Here is a 22,419-nt window from a genome sequence, read left to right on the forward strand (position 1 = left end):
TTGGTATATGCTTTACCCTTTATTTGCTGATACACTGAATTCTCCATCAGATTTTTACATGAAAGTCATAGTTAGAGGTATGAATTCTGATGCTTTTAGGTGGTATTTTAAAATATAAAATAAATACTTTAATTTTAAGTCATTTGCAGTATGGGCTAGCTGTTTTCTCATTTGGAAACAGTACAGAGGGTATGCAGCTTATGTCTTTCTAGCTCCAGATAAATCTTGGCTTTCCTATTTCCCTGAATGTGTGCTTAAACTCCTCTAGTTTGCCTCCATTCTTAGCACACACCCTTGTTACAGTTTTTACTTTTGGCTGTGATCTGGAGCTCAGAATTTGTTTTGCAGAAAAACAAATATTTTTTTCTACACAGGATTCCTCGAAATACAGTATGGCTGCCATCAATTGTCTGAATGTGAGGCTGATGCTTAAATCATGTCAACTCTCAAAATGTCCCCTTTTCCCCTTTTCCCAAGTGAATTTGAATTGTCCTCATATTATCCCTGTTGATCCTTGACACACCACTTCATTGTAGACCTCCATTTATTTAGAAAAGTAGCCATTTGGAAATTGAATAATTACCTGCAGAATTCTGTACAAAAACTCTTTTGTTGATCTTTGTAATAATGGCCATAATTACGGTATGAAGGGTTTTATGTCTTTGCGTTTATCTAGCGAAGGACTTGACTACGTTTGAACTCTATAAACTATCTTGAACAGTTAAGATGGCTGGGATTTCTGGCTGACATGGGGTATTAGGCCTTTTAGAAGGCTGTTGAAGGGCTCCTTTGCTTTTGTATGTATAATGTGTCCACTTGAAGCTTGGAACACACAGCATGCTTAGGGAAAGCCACTGTTATTTGTTAAGGATACACTAGTTTATTTACACAGCAAAGTGGCTGAATCCTCGCTTTAATGGTAAAAATTTAGCTATATATTTAGCTAAAATGTGTGGATTAACAAATGTTGCTTCTCTAGACTTAAAAATATCTTCTGTATTTTTAGCTTGTCCTTAGAAACTCTTGATATTTATTCCTGGAATGGAGCTCCTTGATATGTTTGGAATATAGAAATATTGAAGCACTTATTTTTCTCCTTTGGGAAGAGTTACAAAAGTACTTGCTGTATTTTAAGAGTTGGTTCTTGTGCCTTTGGTAACAGCTCTGAAGATGTCAACTTTGGAGCTGTCAGAAGATTGCACAATTTTCTTTGAGCCTCTCTATGGCAACCTATGTACAGAGCCTCAGGGCTGATAAAAATCTTGACTTCCCTTCTAGTGTTTGCCTTGTTTGCTGTCTCTTGATTTATCTCTCTATAGATGGAAGACTAAAATAAAAATAAAAAAAAATCAAATATGAAACTTTTTTTTTTTCTTTCAGAAAGTTGCCCTTCAGGTGGTCATACTCCTTAGTTTTTTGTCTCTAGAGTTGCTGTATGATAGCTGCAAGCCTTCAGATGATGCTAGAGAGTCCAGCGTGCTGCTTACTGCCATGGAGCCAATGGGAATGGGCTTTTCTGGCAGAAGTTAGCGAAACAAAGACGTGATGGATGTGTCCTATCCCAACCACAATACATACTGAAATGGCTACTGTGGAATTCACAGATAGGTGATTCTCTCTTTCTCCTCTTAATAAAAAAAAAAAAAATGACTTACATAACTTAAAACTGTAGCATTTTGGATAAGGTTGCATATTCATTTAAAAACAGATGTTGATTCCCTTTGTGGCTTTTTTTCCCCTTCAGCTATTCAGATGTGCTTCTACATGACAGAGCATGCTGTTTTGCTTCCTTTTGGAAGGTGAAGTTCCAAGTCCCATAGTACCATTTGTTTAGGGATGGAAGAACCATGGTAGTGGGGAAAGCTTCATTCAATCCTTTTTCCTCTGACACTTAGTGATGTGATGTGGTAGGTTCTTCTGACAGAAGTCTTAAATACAATACAGCTGAACAGCCAAATCAACCATCTTGGATTTTTTTTCATTTGAAGAAACAGGGAGAGGTTCTTGAACAGTATGTTTATGAAATAAGTAGTTATTCTGATATTTTTATTAGATAATGTTTTACTTTACTATTAAGGTTTTTGGCTTTTTCTTTGAAGAATTAAGTTCTGTTTTATAAGTGTGATTATCAGCTTGACCTTCCCTTGTTGTGGAGATAGAGCAGGTTGATCAGGTCAAGGTGTATTAAGGATGAGTTGTGCATGCCTAATTTGGCAGAAGAATACCTGTGTACAACATCTTAACTTTAATCTTATCTAATGTCTTTTTTTCTCAGCCTGCTGTAGATAAGTAAGCCTTTAGGATGATTTCTGTACTGTATTTTACTACCTCAGGCAGCTGGTGATGGTCTTAATGCAGACCACGGGGTAAATGGGAGACATTGTCATACCTATTGCATAGCTGCACCACAATTGAGGAATCCAGAATGAAAGAATTTGAGTAATTGTGCAAGGTATACTGAGGTTTTCAAGTCATGAAGTTGGACAAAATAAGGAAGGCAAATGCAGCAGTTATGGCTGATAAGAAACTCTGGGCATACTATTGGAAATTGAAGGCCAGCGAAGAAGTGAAGATATTACCCAGTGTCCTAATAACCCATTTTCCCTAAACCAGTGACTTGCTTTCCCTTTCCTTCCCGCTTTTGATCTTTAAATGGCCGCTGCAGCTGGGGAAGGACTTTCTCCCTTGTAGGCTGTCACCCAGCTGCAGCCACATAATGCAGCGGCTGTCCGGAACTGACCCTGCCCAGTGCTGTGAGCTCACAGGCACCAGCACTTCTAAGAATGTGACCCTGCAGAGTCGTTCCTCGCGCAGAGCCCTCGCTGTTGAATTTCACATCCTCCTACTAAATGTTTACAGGCAGGAGCAGCAGGGTAAGCAGACAGAAATAGAAAACCAAATTGTCAGTTCTGTACATCTCAAGCGCTTTTAAATATGTTGGCTTAAATTTTGCTTACTTAAAGCAGCAGGCTGTTCTGAACTAAACATAAAGGTTACAGAATTGTTCTGCTTTTACTGTCTTCTTGATTAAAAGCAAGAGCAATTGAATTTTATTTTTATTTTTTTTTTAGAGATTTGTTGCTAAAGATTTCTTTCTCTCATTTAGAGCTACTTCCTGTCTAACGGTGTTCAGCCAGATTGTGTGAGCTCTGATTTTTCCATGCTGTGTGTAGGTTGGTCCCTGCCTGTCTCCCAGAAAAGCATAAGCTTTGGTGGGTTGGTGGCTTCCCTCTCAAAGCCTGTTAGATGGCAGTAGAATTAAGAAAATGAAAGCAGTTGATCCTCAACAATTGAGGATATCTTTTGGGTTCTCTGTAGAATATGAGAACTGAGGCAGATTTATCATGAATATGGTTAATGTAGGCGGGGTCCATTTTGAGTTGCTGCCAAAAAATAAGAAAGAAAATAAAGCTTTATGTACCGCGCGACATGCTATGGGTTAAACAGAAATTCTCATATTAGAATTATATTTATCTTGAACCTTTGGCACCTGCCTTGTTACTAAGACTTTCAGACTTCAAGTAGGGCTTCAGAAGACCTTGGCACATTTTATCAATCTCTAGTTGTGCTGTGACTTGTCATGCATAAATTCATGCATAAAGGTAATAAATGGTAGCAGTGGTGCTCAGTGATGCACTAAAGGCACATGCAGGCTGCGGTTATAATTCAGTTTGCAATCTGAATATCCATAGTACAAATGCATCAACTTCAGCACAAATACAAAGGTGTAAACACAGAATGACCTTACTCCACAAGATGTAGCTCTTGCTATTACAAGTTTCCTAAGGGTGTGTTGCCAGGATTTTAAAGCAAGTTGGGTGAGACAGGGTGGGTAAAGAAATGAGGTCAAATGTAGGTGGAAGCAAAGCTCTGGAATGCTTTAAAGGAAAGGTTGAAGAGTTTTTTTGTGGACACGCATGGCACAGACTTCTGAGCAGTGGAACTAATGATGCTTTCTTTCTTATAGATGAGTCCATTTATTTATGTGTGTGCCATAACTCAGTGACCTTAGTTTCCTTCTCTCACAGGCAGAGAAGGCATTTACTTTGGCTTGCTGGGAGTACAGTGTGTTTCTGCTAGTGCTTGGTAGGTACGGGCTGATGCATTGGCTTCCTGCTGGCAGCCAACGTGCAAAAACTGATCCCCGCTGCCCTGCTCGGTGAAAATGTTGCCTTATTTGATGAGGTGTCCAAAATTTCTCTGAGGTTTCTGCACTTCTATACAAAGTCAGTATTGGCCAATGAATTCCAGGTCTTTTGGTGATGAGGAAAAACAAGCAGGCATAAGTATGACCACTTAAGCTTTGTAAGTTCAGGGATCTGTTTGAAAAACTGGTAGCCAGGGTACAGAATGTGCAGTGGAAACAGAGTAAAGTGCAAATAAGAGAAATGTAGAGATGAATTTTGCTGCTAATTTGTCCCTGTAGGCAAAAGTTTCATTTTTCCCCAGTATATCAATTTGCAAGTAATGTTTTAATCCCCATCATTACACTTAGTGCTTTACAAGCATTGCCTAATGAAGCACCAACTCCTGAAGAAACTGTCAGCTAGAAAGACTTGTGTGCAGTGTGAGGCTTTCCATCTCTTTTATAATTTCTTAGTCTCACTCTGCTTCATTCACAGGGCACTTTTTCATTAACAGCAGTGACAAGAGTTGGCTCGTCATGGTATTCTCTTCTAGTTTTGTTGGCAGGAAGGGATCTCTTTTGTACCTGGGCAGACTCAGGGCACTGCAGCACTGCTGGCAATCCCCAGCCCTACCCTTTGCACAATGTGCCAGTTCCTCCCCTGGAGCAGGGGTGCTGCCTGCAAAATGCTTTGTTGCGTGGAGCTTTACAGCAGTGCCATCGCCATGTGTTTAACATGTACACACATCTGCCTTTTTTCTGAAGGTTGTTATGTAGCTGGCAAATGGTTTGTAAATACTGTGAACATGGTAACTTTAGATAGAGTCTTTTTAACTGAGTGCTGAGAACTGTACTCCAGCATGCATTGTTTTATTCAAGTTTGAAGTAATTCGCTTAGGAAGAGGTAGGGCATTTTCATGTCAGTACTTCTGGGAGGTGCTGACTAAACATCCTCTTCCTCCCCCTCATCCCTGCTGAGCACAATTCACATGCCCTGTCTGTGGTCTCCTCCCCTTCTCTCCCTCCCGTTTGTTGACTGTAATCTGTTTATGAAAGAGAGGTTGTATTTGAATGTGCTTCTGAGATGTCTGGGTGACTTTCTTTAAAGCCAAAGGACCTGCCTGCTCAGATTGTCACACAGGAAGCAGCTGAACTCAAAGCCAGACCACTCAGGCTTTCACCCTGTTCTTGTTTTCAGTCTTGCCAAATGTGGTGTTTTTTGACTGCTTCCTGGAGTTGTGCTGTGAACCAAATCATGTAAGTCACGAATAAAGCTCTCCCCGAGAGATGACCTGAAGGAATTGTCTTCCTGTTCTTTACACAAGAACCACTTGTTTGTGTAAACAATTCTTTCTTAACAGTTGATTGGAAGTAATTTTGTTTATGTACTGATGTATTTACTTTCACAGTAAAGGATGTGGCATTTTATTTTTCTCCATTTCCTTTTGTAAGCGTACTTTCATTTTCCTTTCTGGCACTTGAGCTCTCTTTGCTTTTTCTTCACTCTTCTCTGCCCTCCTTCAACAAGAAAAATGCTCTTTTTCTCCTTTCAGGATGGATAATACATTTTTCCTTTTTCAGTATCGCTTTTCAGGTATCTGTTTCTGTTGCTTTCCATCCCTGGCTTGTCATCTTGCACATCAGGTTACGCTGATACTAATGCAGTTTTCTTGTTTCTATTTGTAAGGTGTGTGGGATGCCAGTCTTTCAGAGCAGCCTGTTTTGATGCATTGGCTACAATTTCTATTTTTGTTGCTGCCTGTTTATCACTGCAAGTAAAGATGATGAGAAATGGTGCCTATCCTGACTGACTTGAGGATGAGTCATACCACCTAATGTACAGACAGATTTTCATCACTTGAACTAATGAATTTTGGTCATGATATCTGCAACAAAACACCTGATGTCAAGCTTCTGATGAAGTCATTTTTTATGAACCAAGTGCCACAGGAGAACAGTGAATTATAATGAAATAATTAGTTACAGCAACAAAATAAGTTACTTCTTTGTGTTAACACCTTACTCACAAGATAAAAGCACCAGCAGGTTGTTCATCTCAGCCTTTCTCTTGTTTTTGAACTGTTGACCAAGTAAAGTGAACACACTCAGAAGGGCATTGTTGTTGCAAGTCAGTGTTTCCTAAACGCTTTTCTGCTAAGGAGTTACACCTCTGATGGACTTGGCCCTAGAAATCATTTTTCTTACAGAAGCACCCAGATCAAAGGCTTTTTGAGTTTGCCCATGAAAGTAAGTGATCTAAATCTGCAACAAATAATGAGTCATCTCTGCCATCTTCTTTTTAGTGACTGTTTTTCTGAAGAACAAATAATGGTAGCAGCAACTTGTGTGTGAGAGCAAGAACTAACTTTGTGTTTTTTAAACTTTCTGGAGTAGAATGTGTATTTATTTATTTGCTTATATTGTATTTTTATTTGCACTCTTGTATAACGAGTGTACGTACATGTGTAGATCTGTCAAGGCCTTGACTTTTGCATGGAATTTGTTGCTCTTCTTGAATATAATTTATTTTTACATAACTTCAGGATGCATATAGCTTTAGTTCAGCATTGTTTGCAGCAAAATTATCTTGTTGCTATCAAAATGGGATCCAGCCATTGTCCATATTTGTATTCATTCCTGCATGTGGTCTCATTAGACCTTCGGGTGACCCCATGGTGGGCCAGCTGAACTTCCTTATTTATCAGAAAGCAAACTCAGTGTGAGAGCAAACACTTTTCTACTAGGTGAGCAAGTTGATTGGGCTTGCTTTTAGCTGTGATGACAAGGGATGGGACAGACTTCATGACTAGGGGAGAGGAGGAAGGAGGAGGGAGTGTCCCCTCTGATGACAGCAGAGCATTATGTCATTTTGTCTGGCTGCACCCATGGCAGCGTAGTTAAAGGCTGAAGACTCTTGCATGTTTGCCCTGTCCTTGCCGAATAGTACTTTTCTTCCTTAATTGGAAACCTGCAGGCAGACTTTTCAGATGCAGGTCGGAGTCCAGATGATGAGCCTTCTAGGACAAACAGAGCTGACTGAAGTTCTCTTGGCTTAGAACTAAAGTTTACCTTGACAGTAGCTGGAAATACTGTTGAAATACTTTTTCACTATTGCCCTCTTAACTGTGTTAGCAAGTGAAAGTGTGTAGTTCTGCCTCCAAACCAGAATAGCTTTTGTACATTCAGTTAACAATGCTTTTTTGTGTGTCCATTCTCTCTTCCATAGACAGACAAACAGAAGGCAGTGGAGTGTGGTGCTTGTTTTGGGTACCCATGGAGCCCTCACTTGGATTGCAGATTGCGTCAAATATAAGGAAAAGGTGGGGATGGGAGGTGGATGTACTCGCTAGGGAAGCGCTGGCAGTTGTTGTACCAAAATATCTTTTTAAACTTTTTAGGATAAGAGAGTAGGTAAACAAGCTTCAGATAAGCCCTTACTTGTAAGGAACTGCACTTGGAAGTTGCATTACTTACAGTTGGAATTTACTTGAAAGAAGAGCTGTTCTGATATACCGATTTACTTGTTGAGTGTAGAAACAACATCTCAGTTCTTGTATTTAGGGGCTGTGTCTTAAATGCAGACATGCCTAGTAACGCTGCTGCCCATACGACACGAGAAAAGCATGTGGTTGATACTAATCTTATGTATAAGTAAGTATAGTGCGAGGGCTTTGTGTCACCAGCTGAAGCTCATACGTGAAGGGAAGAATTGGGTAGCTTACCTTTCTTAAAGCTTTTATTCACCTTAGCCTGTGTTAGTAGTGTTGGACTGTTTCCTGTACATACTCTCAGCTCTGGAAAAATTGGTGAAAAGCAGCCGATTCCTGAAATTAAACAAGCAGTTCCAAAAACTATGCTCAATCAGTTCTGCTGTTTGCCGTCATCAAAATAAACAAGTTATCTGTTCCAAATTGGCATTTGGAGATGTGGGAATCCAATTAGAAGTGCAAAGCTGCCGTAGTTTAGAGGCAAGCATGTAAGTTTAGTGTTTTTCAGTAAGCAGGAACGTTTGTTTCATGAGAGTGGCAGGATAGTAGGGAGCTTGTTGGGGAGTGGGGACGTGATGCAGTGAGGAGTAATACCACAGCAGTTCTGGATCCATAACATTTCTTGTGTGAAGTCAGTGGATTTGACTTTGGTTTCTGCATTGCTTGGGCACTGCTTAGGGCTTTCTCTGTACGCAGTGCTAGTTCTGCTTTCCCCCCAGCCATTTTGAAAACCCTTTTAAGTATGTTCTCCAAATATTCTTAGGTCTATAAAATGCATGTTGGGATGTGCTTAATGTCGAATGCTGTGACGAGTGGGAAGATCTGCTTTTGTGAAACGACAAAAACTACAGTGTTTGAGGTGGTATTTTTCTAAAAATGGATCTTTATTGAGGACATTTTAAACAGCTGTGTGAATTACATGAGCATGTTAGAAGTATATACAATTACAGCAGTACTTCAGGTAAACAGCTGTCAAATTTAGTATCCCTTTGGGGAGAAGATAAGAAGCATGTTTTGCTACACAAAAATAGAAACACTGAGTTTTCAGGCCCCATCCTATATAGAGAACACAGCTTACTCTAGGCTTTCTTGTCTACCCACTCAGAAAACATATATGCTAAAGGCAATTGAAACAGTTGTCTGAAAGCTGTTGTAATTGCTTCTGTAAACTTGGATTAGGGCTTTTAAAATACTCTATGGATTCTGGGGTCTTTACAAGTCCTTGCTCAACCTCTGATGGAAGAATACACAGCAAGATAATAAAAATAAAAAAAATAAAATAATCTCCAGAGCAATAAATGTGTTCAGATAGCCAAATGACACAGTGACGGTGCAGTTGATGACAGCACCCTTTTGAGGACTTTGTCTCACCTGTGTAAATGAGCTCTTGGCTGCCAGACCCTCGCTGCTTGCCTCCAGGAGCTGGAAGCACCTTTTTAGAGGTAGACAGCGGCTAAAGTGCTCTCCAAAGTGCTTTTGGGAGAGTTTAAAGCCTAAAGAAGTAGTTAACATCCTCACCCCTTGACAGATAGGAAAATGTTTTACCACGCTTTACCTGTGATGGCTTGCTTGATTTTTTTCAGTAAAGCACTGTAAGTGTTAAATAGCTTTTCTAGGAAAGAACTTGGCTGCAGGCATACAGCTGTGTGCCAAGGTATAGGAGCATGAGTTGTGATCACCCTTTCCCAACTGGATAAGCACCACGTAGCCCAGCATTTTGTTGTGCTTATACTTGGACTGAGATGACTTGTACACAAATTCAGCTTTGCTTCTAATCACAAGGAGACTGTGTGGCTGCAAGGAAGGCTGAGATAATGCTGGTGACTTTGTCATTGACCTCTTGATAGAGATTAAGAAGTAGGTAGGACATGATGAAGGACACTCCTCCAAATCTGAGGGAATTGGAGGGGCAAACTTGAGGCTCCTGCTGTAGTTGTGAGTCGGGGACAAGGAAGAAGCAGGGTGAGAGAGGAGCTGCAAGAGAGAAAATAGATCTAAGGAGGCAGCGAGTAAACAGGGAGGATGTGGAAATACATGTTAGGGAAGAGATTGGGTGGAAATAATCAAAATAAGGTTTTTGCAGATGGAGGCAATTGGTCTGGAACATTGTTCAGGTGCATTTGGAAAAAGTAATTTTAATAATTTCAGCACATTGTGAAGCAACTGTCATGTAGTTTTATCTGAGTAAGCCAAAATGTGTGGAGCTGTACTTTTTCTGTTTTGCATTAGAAGAATTAGAACAAACAAAAATCACCCCTTCTACTTAATTTTGTAATTGTCAGCTGTTTGCAGGCAGTGCTGCCCAGAATTACAGCGTGCTCCTGGCTTGAGCTGGGAGAAAGAAGTTTTTGTTTTTACCTTAATGGCTCCATGTATTCCCCAGAGTTAGGGCTCAACTATAGGATGAGAAATGTGGGTTGCTTTTAAGGAGAACTGGGTTTATTGTAAGCAACTCCAGAAGCAGACTCTGGAAAAAGAATACCAGCTATTTAAGGTGCAATAATAAACATGGTTTGTATTTTCAGTATTTACTTTGTGTGTGTGTGTGTGCGTGTGTGTGAGAGAGGGATGTTTTTTTCTTTTCCTTTCCCTAGCTGTGTTAGTTGTCTGACCAAAGCTAAGTGTTCTTTCCTGGACTTCTGTGCTGTTCTGTTGTCTCTGCCCAGTACAAAGACAAATAGTTCCTAATGTTTTCATTTCTATTTTTGATACTGTCAAGTTCCAAAAATGTCCCCAAAATATGGTAAACTTTACTAAAATAAAGTGTCTATAGGTGAACTACCACACATCTAAAACAAGCAAGGAAACCTTTCCTTCCCACTTCCTCAAGTTGAATAGACAGAGAAGAAAATACTGCAGAAATAGATCGTGGGCAGAAACTAACAGTTAAAAAAAAAAAAATCCCTTATTTACTTTTAACAAAACAAAATGTGTTGCTTTTACCTGCTTGTAAGCTGTGAGGATGTGTTTTTAGCTATTTAAGACAACAGTTGAGGTATTTAAGTGAGGGATTAAGCTGCTGATGTATTTTCTGTGCTTTTGTAGAGTTCAGGATGCTTGAACTCTTGTATATATGATTGACCAAGTGCTGCTAGTATGCACGTTTACTGATTGTGTGATTAGAGTTCATCAGGCTGGGTTTCCTTCATTGCCATTTAAACAGGTATCTTCCTTTTATTGGGTTCTGAAGACATAGGAAGCCCCAGATCCTTTTTCTTGCTGTTCCTCTGCGTGGTGGCCATTGATTCTAATTTCTGATTGCCTTCACATAGTGAGAGGGCTGTGGCCTTGCCTCAGGCTCTGCTGATGCCTGTTCCCTCCCTGCTGTGCCCATGGCCTAAGATGTGTCACCAGCCAGGCTTGGGGTGCCAGCTCAGGACTAGCCATCCCTTGGGACCTGTGTATATCACTGATTCTGTGCCCAGTAAGATTTTGGACAGCTGTGTCAGATACCAGTTTTGGGTCTGTTTGTTGCCTGTGTTGCCAGGTCTCGACTCAGTTCTGCTCTCAAACCATTTTGCCTCGTATGTGGCTGTGGTTCAGACTGTGTAGCCTCTTCTCAAAGAAGTGGTTGTGTGCTTTAGGACTGTCTTGCAAGTTATCTATCACAACCATGCGTAGTTCTGAAGACTTTTTCCAAAACATATGCTAGGAACAAGTGAACAAAGCAATTTTAAGATATGTTCTCCAGATGTTCTGGCTCTGTACTAACACAGCCCCAGTGGAGACAGCTCTGCCCAGCTGTGGAGCACCCAGTAACAGAGCAACTCATCGCCTTGAGGTATTTCTCCAGAGATTGTCTGTCGCAGTGCTTTCAGAGCCAGTCTGCCTGCTTCTCTCCCCCCGCCCTCATGGAGGGAGCGTAAAGCAGGGAAGCAGTGTAAGTAGCTGCTTTTAGGAAGGCACAGGAAGAAAGTAAGCCACACTTATCATATGGACTTGAGAGGTCCAGGTCAGGAGAGTAGGCTGGAGCCGTCCAGCAGCAGAAGCTACAGTGAGAGCCTCGCTGTCTCCTACTTTCATGGGGTTTCCAAGGTGGAGAGAGTATCAGCGAGAATGCCATATTTGCTGTGATTTGGATCTTGCCCTAACTAACTTGGATCCAGTCAGATAGAATCTGTGATTGCTTGATGTCGTCTTGTCTCTTTTGAAGAAACGTGTGTCTGGAATACTGGGCAGTGACTCAGTTGTTTCATGCTCCTTCTTCTGTCCCTACTTATTTTAAGACTTGCCTTGAGGTGAAAGAGGTGTTGCCTTATAAAGGTGTATTCTACTCAGGGTGGAATTCCCGTGAGATGTCATCAACCATAGCTGGTCACACAACTGGGGAGCCAGCCCACTTCTAACCTGGCTGCCTTTGCTGACATGAGTGCTTTCAGAGTTGCAGCCTGTGGCACAGAGGTGTGTGTAGCTGTCTGGGAAGCAAGTTTTTCCTGACTGTAAGTGCCTGGAGTAAGACATAATTGAGACAGCTAAACTTGACTTCTTCCTGCTCTTTCTCCCATAACCCAAAAATCAAGTTCCTCAACCACATCTAGCTTAATATCTGTCCGTTTCTTCTCTGAATTGATGTCCTTACAGGAGTATAACGGAAATTAGTTCATTAAATCATATTCAGAGGTTTTCCTGTTGTTAAATCAGGCAATATGTCACAGTCAATGTTTCTCCTCAAAAAGTTTTGATTTAGAAGGTGAAAGGTAACCATACTGTGTCAGGTCAGTAGTTCATGTAGCCAAATATTTCGTTTTCAGCAGCAGTGGTGATTAGCTGTCTAGGGACAACACGTGAGTATTGCTCACAGTCCTCCTCCTCTTCTAGCTTTCGGTCATTGTTAGAATCTGCATCATCAGCTGTTCCTTCAGTATCTTCTCATGACCGTGAGGTGACAGCTGGCAAGGAACTTCTGCAATCTGTGTTGATATTATCTGCTGTCATCGGGTTTTTGTGAGCTTTGAATGTATTCCACCCCTCCAACTCGTGTTTGAATCAAAAAGGGCTAGCTTCGTCTGTCTTCTCAAGAGATCACTCCTCTGTGTCTTTAATCCTTCAGTTGCCCTTTTCTATACCTTTCTGAATTCTGCTTGCATACGCTTCTTCTCTCCCTTCTAGATAAGATATCATTGCAGTGCCTTTACATAGAAGTAGAATAAATTTCTGCCTTGTTTTCTGTCCATACCTGTTGATGTCCAACTCAACAATGGCTGAGGTCCCTTTTTGAATAGTAAATTCCAGTACAAATACGGTCTGGAAACCATTTTACTATTTCCTTGTATTCTTTCACATCTCTGCACTGAAGCTCACCCTTCAGACTTTGCTTGTGCCTTCAATCTGCAAGGTCCTTTAAGGATTCATAGCCTGCCACTGCAGCAGACTGCCTGAAAATGCTTAGCTTTGTCTGCAGACTTTGGTAATTCAGCTGTGATCTTCTCTCCAGGTGACTGCAGATACTGAACAAAATGAGTCCCAGCAGTGCTGCCAGCTCAGCACCATTGGTGATTCTTCTACCTACTGGAAAGTTGGCTGTTAAGTCTTATTCTTCCTAATTGTTAGCCAGCTTTCTGTCCACAGATGGACCTCTCTTCTAACCAGGCAATTTGATTTCTTGCCGTATGCTATTAAAGAAGCAGTCTAGGCTTTCTGAAAATCCAGGTATGTTTTCTTTGGATCCCGTGTGCCTGTCTGCTTGAAGTGCCAGCACTCTAGAGGGGCAGGGTTTCCCTTTGCCAAGGCATTATTGCCTTCATCAGCAGACTGTGTGTGCTGTGCCCTTCTTTTCTGCAGTTTTGCCATGGAAAGAGGTCACAATTTATCAGTCTCTGTCTTTGAACACTCCCATCAAAATCTACTAGGTTAATTATAAAAGAACTTGAAAGCATAAATGTGAAGTTTCATCCCCTGAGTCATTACGCCCAAGAGCGCAGGTTTGGTATAGTGAGAAGTGAAAACTCAGTTACAAATAAAGCAGTTCTGCAGGTATTAACTGTTTTGCTATGTATCATATTAGATCCAAATTAGCACATGCCTTCATATAAGTAGGTGATTTACAATTCTATTAAGTTAATACTGCGTATATGGCTTTTGAAAATAATAACCCAAGCAAGCACTGGTACATTCTTAATGCAGTTGGCCTTAAGGTAACTATTCTGAATAGTGGGAGTTCCGTGCAGTGGCTGATGAACCCTCATCCCTTGCTGCAGTTTGGTTTTGATTGCAATTTTAGTGGCAAGGCTGGTTTCATTTTCTTGCCGACCCTGGTCTTTTCAGTTCCCCTTGCTAGTTTCTTCTACAGCTGTGCTGTGAACCCCATCAGTGAGATGATCCAGACTTAAAAATGTATGTTTTTTAATGAAAAACATAGCTTGGTTTCCTTCCCAGATTTCTTCATTGATGTTTATAGTGTAGTCGCCAACAGTTTGGGCAGCGTGATTTAGTGAGTGATGAATTACGGTAGTAAAAACAGGAATAAGCTGCTGCAGTGTGTGGGAGACTTTGTAATCTGACTTTCCTACCAGAGGAAAGCAACATGCTGCTACACAATCAGCTCTGTGTAAAACCACTAAGTTAGGAGCCCTACCTTTGTTTTTCATACAGAGTACTTTGCAGCCGTGAGTACTGTTAGGCTGTGGGTTGTTGCATTGGTGAGGTGAAGCTGCCTTTTTGTATACAGTATCGATGCTTAACTGAGAATATGCAATAAGCAGTAAATATTCACTCGTTGCCATAGGGTATAGTAATAGAATATTGCACTCCTGTCGTTTTGTTTAGAAGATAGCAAATTGCTTATCTGCTTCAAGTGACCTTCATGCTACGTTCAGATTGTCCCTGTTGATGCAGGAAGTTAAATAATGAACAAAATACATGCTGGTAAACCTGAAATACACTGAACCAGTTCTAACTCTGCTTGCAGGGACATTATAGTACTGCTGCAGAGCCTTTGTGTTGGAGATGGGTTGATGGCCGTAAAACTCTGAAGCTCAGTGTGGCTGATTGGAAGCTCGCAATTAATAAGCGTCTGCATACTATGGGATTCTTACAGTAACAAAAAAATGCTATTGAATGTTTTATTTCTCATAATCAGACTGTCTTAGGATGTGATATGATACTGCACAGTATTGATTTTTTTTTTTTGAGAGATGGATTGTCTGAGCTAATCTTTTATGTTAAAGGTTGGTTCAGATGTTCTCTCAATCTGAATGTGTGTACTTTGCAGACAGTGTTGCACTAATATGTCCTGACTGTGGTTTCTGTGGGGACTTCTCTATCTCACAGGGCAAACGATAAGAGGATGAATTGTGAAATTGAAATAAGTAACTTGCAACTATTAAAAAATAGTATATACGTGATTTACTTAGGTTTAAAACCACCAGTGTGGTACTCCAGGGTGTCTTTTTTTAATTGTGTGAAAATGTTAGTGTCAAAGTAATTCTGCTAACAGATGTTTTAGCTAGTAATGTTTCTCAGATTAATGCAGGGAGCCAGACACTTCACTGTTTTGTTTACAGTCAGTTTGCAGAGTCTATACTTAAGGAATATGTTCATATCCTGGCCACAGATCTTTCTCTCTTAACGTCTCAAGAAAATAATTAACTTCTAGGTTTTCAGGAATGGCCATGCAGTTAATTGGACAACACTCTTTTGGTTATTGCATAGGCAGCTTTCTGCTTCCAACTCATTAAGGTCTCAGGCCACTGCAAAGATCAAAAATATATTTCCCCCAGGATAATATTTCTAATTCTATAACAAAATACCCTGCCTTTCTGCTCTTCTGACATAATTTCTTGTTTGGATTCTTCAGTGTTGAAGAGATATTCTAAATTACTTTGATTTATTCCATAATTCCATCTATATATGTACTCTACAAGTATGATGACTATTCATTTCTTCATGTAATTCTAACTTCCTGGGGAATAATTCTGCTTTCTTGGTGAACAGTGTAAGGGTAAGGATAGATGAAGAGCTATCATAGGGATAGATGATGATCACTCATTATGAACCTGTTTTTGAGTAATTTCAGTATTGCCAGTCTTCAGTGTTAAAAAAACATAAGAGTTTGAGTTTGAATATTCCCCAGCCATCTAATTTTGAACCCACATGTTAACTCCCTTCTGATAAGCAAAAAAAAGTCTAAAGGTTTTTCTTTGTTTCTAATTCCTGTCTGCTGTATGAACTGTTAGGCTTAGGATAGGGTGAGGTTTGTTTTATTTATTTATTTATTTGTTTTTTTGTTTTTTTTTTAAAGCAATAATTGGATTAAGAAGTATATCATTTTCAGGTCATCTCACAGAATAAATGAGTCCTTTGAAAAACTGTTCTTTTGAGCTCTGAAATTGCATGCCAACTCAATTGGATTTCACTCTTTCAAAGAAAATACTTGGAAAAGAGCTGTTTTCTCCTTAATTGCATTCTGAATTGCAGTTCTATTTGTTTTATCAGGGATCTAAAGTGAAATATTAGAAGTTTCTTTACATGTCAGCGTAAAGGGAAACAAAATCCCAGGTTCAGTTCTTCGCAGATAAAGTGCTATTAGTTCTTTTTTTTTTAAATAGTCTTTATTCAGAAGAATGCTTTTACTAAAAGAGGAATGTGTACTTTATAATAATTTTATATCTGAACTGCAATACAAAGACAATTTTTTGCTTGTGTGTGTGTGCGCACGCGTCATAGCTAAGATGACTGTCATCTTTCCTTTGCTGAGGTCCTTCAATGATAAATTGGGTTTTGCAGTCATTATCTTATCTACAGTGCCTGGATTTCATGTCTCAGTGTAATTTCCCTGTGGGTTTGTGGGTGAGTGGCTGCTACTGTGGAAAAATAACTTCCATTCAAGTCTTTGCTTCCTGTTTCAGACAAATGTGAGCATCCGAGCATATTCTGTACACTCCTTTCCAGCCTTCTTTTAGTGAGAACTACATTCTTCTCAACTCTTCAGAGAAATCAAACAACCGCTTTACCTTTTTTACTTATTATGTCAAGCGATTCTTCTGTTCCTAAACTCGTGTGAAGGAATTCTAGTCTTACTTTAGCCAGTCTGTATGAAGTCCTCAGTTGATTTTGTATATTGTTTCTGAATGACCCTGAGAGATGACTTTCTGAACAAGGTGAAGACTAATCCTGTGTAGTAGAATGTGCCTGAAGGACTCCTAGCATGTTCATACTTCAACCACCACGAACTTTTTTGAACAAAATTGTCATTATTTGCTACTGTATGTATTCAGATTAAAAGAAATTCAGCTTTTTGCCAGACAGTCCTGACATTGCTTTATTTCAGAGATGTCACTTCTGCCCGTTAGGAATGGTTGTCTTGCTGCATGGAGTATCTTTGGACCTTGAGATGGACTTGCAAAGCCAGAAAAGAAAATGCAGAGAATGCTGCCTTGGGCATGGGAAAGACCTGAGCTACACGTAGGTGGGAGCTGGGAGACTGTGCTAGGATGCTGTCTCTGCAAGGTTGTCGTGTTGTACACTCTGCCTTAATCACTTGCTGTTTGCTGCCATGTATGAAATAGGGGAAATGGGACAGATGAACCTGTGCTTTACAGATGCAAGATACTCAAACAACGTATCTAATGAATCTTTCTAATAAAGGAATTGTGTTACTTAGTGCTTTGTTTGTTTGCCACTTACTGTCTTCAGAAGGACTTATTTATCTACCTCTGTGGTGAGGAGCCGTGAGATTATTCTTCTGTCTGTAGTCTTACATGTGTGTCTGCTGTTGTGCTGAAAGTAATCTTCCAAGTTGGATCAAGATTATCATTGTTATTATTTTCCTATCTCAGCAGCACTAAAGAAACAATAGGCTCTGCTATATTCTTCTAGCAATAGGAGTTCTTTGCCTGTACCTTCAATTGTGGCCTCATAATGACTAGACTCCTAGAACGGGGAGTACGCTTAGGTAGAAAAGGAAGAGCAAGCAGTGTTGAGACCTCAGTCTGTTTTCTTTCCTCAGAGATTGAACTTGTAACTAAGAAGACTTGCGACACTGTTGACAAGACAGCCTCAAGTGCTTTCAAAACCTGTAGAGATTTGACACAGTAACAGCTGAAAAACCTCCACTTCTGGATAGATCTGCAGCTCCTGCACAGGCCTAGATATAATTTCTCAGCATTTACCCTCACGAATTTTTAGGTCAGTTTTCTACTTAGTATTGCTTATTTTCTTCTTCGTATTATCTTCAGAAGTGATACACTTTTAGTCTGGTATGGAGCAGTAGAACTGGTTTTGTTCATTTTCTTATTGTCATAAATGAGAGGAAGTTTTATTAAAACAACACTGTTCTTCTCTCCATGTTAAAAGAAACCTGCCTCTATTTCAGGATTTCAAGCTCCAGCAGTCTTCCTTAAACGAACAATTACAGGAACACTGCTGAGAACCTCAGTGGTATGTTTAGAGCTTTTCTCCCAAAGCCTCATGTGCTGGCAGGAGGGAATTGATTCCCCAGATGGCTGGTCTCATTCCTACAGAGAGAAATATTCCTTTTGTGTCTTTTCTTTGTGGAGATTCTCACTGTATAGGATGTTGTTTCCAAATATTTTAGTGTAATATACAGATTTTACTAAAACATCTGCTGTGGTTTAAATTACACTATTACTGGCCTCTCACTGAAGCAGAAATTCTTGTTAAAATAGGATGAGGGCTAGAGCTGCCCTTCTGTGCACAGAAGGGCCCACAGCTCTGCCACAGCTTTGAGTCCGTAGGATATGGATTTACGTTGCACATCTGAAAGTGTGCAGCAGGGAATGCTCCTGTTCACCCTTCTTCCTCTTGTCAGACCTAACAATTGCCTGTCCCCAAGACAGCTTGCTTCAGTTTGGAGATGGATTTCTTTGTCAGGTCACTAGTTAACCTGTCTCATTTAAGGCTACAAGTTTCTCAGATTTCCTGTTTCAGGAGGAGTAAAGGTGGGAAGTTGGACCATTGTTCTGGACAGTAGCCGTACTTTAATTAGATGATTTAAAAAAAAAAAGGGGGGGGGGAGGAAGGGCTCTAGTTCATCTACCGAACTTAAATAGTTTTAGAAATGCCTGATATTTAGTTTTTCTCTTCTTGCTCTACTATTTTCATAACTTCAGAAAAAAAATCAAAAACTTGCAAATGATGGAGAACTTTTCATCTAGCTTTTAAATGCTGCCTCATCTGTAATAGGATCTCCTTCATATAAGCTATGTATTTCTGCCAGGGAGAATATCTGTAATACGTTGATGGCATGCTTACAGTTTCTTAATGTTGAGATAATGTCCTACTTGAATTCAAAGCCAACTTCAATCTAAGCTGACTTGTTTCGTTTTTCTGCTGTTCTGTATTGTCATTATGACCGGCAGTGAGGCTGTGTAGTCTTAAGGGCTGGTCTGTGTTCTGCAACAGGATCTGGGCAGTACTGCACAAGTTGGTTTTCCTCCCTTCAGGGGTGACTGTGATGTCCCTTTGACTCTTCAGTTAGCATTGAACTGGGGATCACAGTTCAGGTGTGGGGATTTCAGATTAGCTCTTTGTTCAATCTGTTCTGTGCCATTTTTTCACTATGCATGTTTCCCTATGCCTTTTTTCCCACCCATGAAGGATGTAAATTCTGAACCACTGGCTATTTTCTTCTCTTTGAGATTTGAAAGGTATCAAATAAATACTTTTCATAACGGGCTTCATCTGTCTTCCTCTTGGGATTTTGGCTTCTGTATTAGATTCCAGACTACCTGTTTCTCACTGCAATTTCATACCCAGTCTGATTAATGCCACAGATTGGTCTCTGGTTATCTGGTGGTGTTTCCTGGCTGACCATTATGCAGTTTCCTCTGTGAGGAAAACTAGCTTCGTCATAGAATCATAGAATAGAATCACAAGGTTGGAAATGACCTATAAGATCATCTAGTCCATCTGTTTTCTTATCACCACTGCTACCACAAGCTACTAAACCATATCTCACAGCTCCTCATCCAGACAGCTCTTAAACACTGCCAGGGACGGCGACTCCACCACCTCCCTGGGCAGCCATTCCAGTGCCTGACCACTCTCTGAGAGAAAAAGTTTTTCCTCACGTCTAACCTAAACCTCCTCTGGTACAACTTGTGGCCATTTCCTTGGGTCCTGTTTGTTGCCTGGGAGAAGAGGCCAAACCCCTCTTCACCACAACCTCCCTTCAGGAAATTGTAGAGTGCAATGACGTCTCCCCCGAGCCTTCTCTTCTCCAGACTAAACAAGTCAGTTGGTGTGCAGCCTGCAGTTCTGGAAGAGGAGCTTTCTTTTCATCACAGAATGGCTTAGGTTGGAGGGGACCTTAAAATATCACTGAACTTCAGCCCCCCTGCTGTGGATGGGGTTGCCATCCACTAGATTAAACTGCTCAGGTCCCATCCAACCTTGGGGTGGGACATCCACAGTCTCTCTCGGTAATCTGTGCCAGTGCTTCACCACCCTGTGAGTTAAGAATTTTTTCCTAACATCTAACTTAAATCTCCCTTCTTCTAGTTTAAAGCCATTCTCTGTCTCTATCAGGTCATGTTGAATGTCTGTACCCTTCCTGCTTAAAAGCTCCCTTCAAGTACTGGCCTCAGTGAGGTCTCCTTGGAGCTTTCTTTTCTCCATGTTGAATGAACCTGACTTCTCAGCCTTTCTTTGTAGGAGAGGTGCTTCAGCACTGTCATTGTTTTTGTGGCCTCTGCTGGACCTGCTCTAGCAGCACTGTATCCTTGTGCTAGAAGTCCCACAGCAAGTGATGTGCCTGGCACAGCAGGCTCCTATTCACACTTGATCCTTAGCACTGCTGTAACAAACACGATTGAAGGATTTCTCATTTAAACTCCAGTAGAAGAGGGGAGACTGCCTCTAAGATGTATTAAGATGTTCTTAACTCATGCCAGCATCGCAGGGAGGGCTTTGGTGACTTAAAACTACTGCATGCAGAGGTACAGTTAGAAACCTCTTAACAGATGCTGAGAAGTAATGAAAAGGGAAAAAATAACGATAATACCTGTTTCTGGGGATCAGATACACGTTTGGCTAGGTGACATACCTATGTTTAACCTGCATCAAATCCTGGAACAAATGCAGTTAAAACTCAGCTAGATAAGTCCACAAGTAGCAAGCCTCCTGATTAATGTTTGCACGACACAGTTATGATGGGCTTACATCTCCTACCTAAGGGGAAGATTGCAGGTCTTTCAGGAATTCCCAGAAGACGTGTGTGCTATTAATCAATTGTTAGCCTTTCAGGGAAGAGAGGGGAGGCGTGGAACCGCTGCCAGAGCTGTCAAAGCGAGCGTATCGGTGGGTGTCCGGATTGAGTGTCAGCTGCACTAGAAGTCGCCAATGGATGCGTTGAGGATCAGCTGTTGAATGGCACGAGCAAGTGTGTAAATACGATCCGTTTGTAACTTGGGGCTCTTCAGTGCCCTGTCAGGGCTCGGTTACAGGGGGGTTATAAGTTATTATGTGTCAGCTGAACTGCTATAGTCGTCTTTGGCAAGCGTTTGTTAAATCATGATCCCTGATGATGTAAGAGGGAGGAATAACTAAAGGAAACTTCAAATGAGAGATCCTGGTGCTGTACGCACTTTGGGGCTTGTCTGGGTTTCTCAGACAGGTTTAGTATAGCATAGATGTTGTCTGATGAGGCCGCAATAGTATTGTGCTGTTTCCACGTACTCCCTGTCCTTCCACGTCTCGTTGTGCTTGTAATCTGTAAGCTCTTTGGGGCAGGAATGACCTGACCCGAGATTATTAAAACAGGTGCTGTTACGATCGCTTTAGTACTCACTGCATAAGCTGCGGAATCACCTTATCCAAATGTAAAGTTGATCTATGAACCAAGCAGTGTGTGTGGAGTGGGCTTGTCTGCATATGTGTGTGTGAGGTGGGTGGGCAGAGAGGATAACAGAGAGGGGACCTGCTAAAAATAGCTGCTAATGTCTGCCAGACTGCTTATGAAACACCACTAGCAGCCACTGCTAAGATTACCTTAATTGTATGTTTCTGTATTTTTTCCAATGCAGAAGTTTAAGTATAAGCATTCAGGTGAAAGCTTTGTTTAGTCATGGAAAAAAGAAATTCTTTCATGATGTAGGCAGATAGTAGGTTAGGTTTTTTCCCCTCACCTCAGTGTTAGCTGTAGCTCGATAAAGCTCTTTAGCTTAGGAATTTACTGTGCTGGTCTGTTTGCCATGCTGGGAGGAGTGCTTGGAGGAAACTACCAGATGGTGAAGCCAGAAAGGTGTGGGCACTGGCTCACACAGTGTTAGGAAAGAAGGCTTCAGGAAAATGATTTTTCATTTTGATACTGAAAGTAAATATCCCTTTGAATATGACTGCATGGTTTATTGCACTGTGTGATGATGACCCGCTGGGACTTGGTGTTGGCCACCCAGGAGCTGGCTGCTGCATTCCCCTCTGCTACTGTTGGACCCGGAGGAGTCATCTAATGGCCAAAGCGATAAGGGCTGATCTAACGCAACAGGGCTCTTCCCGTGCTTTTTCTTCTCTGTTGGTTTTATTTTGTCAGAGATTGTTCTGAGTCAAGCTTATGCTGGGGAAGATGAGTGCTCTGCCATGTGAAAGTTGTGTTGTGTTTGCCTGGACTTACAAGCCTGTAGAAAGTAAGTGCCTTAGAGCTTCGTGTGACCTTGCAGTGACCATTTAACAAGACTATCATGTGAATGTTCCTGGAGCTCGGAAGCATCTTGTTATTTTTTTAAATGCTTGTTTGCAGTCTTCATCGTTAAGCTTTCAAATAGAGTAAATGGAACCGCCCCTCTAAAATAGGGGCTTAAAACTCCTGTGGCATTTGGAACAATTGGACTGAAGTGTAGTAAATCCAGA

The 22,419-nt window shown here is 40.9% G+C and overlaps 1 protein-coding gene across 2 annotated transcripts in view; it reads left to right on the forward strand.

The window, feature by feature from the left end:
• The first annotated feature begins 2,701 nt into the window (after positions 1 to 2,701).
• GSK3B (glycogen synthase kinase 3 beta) overlaps positions 2,702 to 22,419 on the forward strand; it is a 115,294-nt gene continuing 95,576 nt past the window's right edge. For both annotated transcript variants that reach the window (XM_019618532.1, XM_019618534.1), the window contains exon 1: positions 2,702 to 2,873. In XM_019618532.1, coding sequence (XP_019474077.1) covers positions 2,717 to 2,873 — 157 coding nt within the window. In that variant the 5' untranslated portion in view covers positions 2,702 to 2,716. The remainder of the gene's footprint in view (positions 2,874 to 22,419) is intronic.

Source organism: Meleagris gallopavo, chromosome 1 (genome assembly GCF_000146605.3).
Source record: "Meleagris gallopavo isolate NT-WF06-2002-E0010 breed Aviagen turkey brand Nicholas breeding stock chromosome 1, Turkey_5.1, whole genome shotgun sequence".
Taxonomy (NCBI): Eukaryota; Metazoa; Chordata; class Aves; order Galliformes; family Phasianidae; genus Meleagris; species Meleagris gallopavo.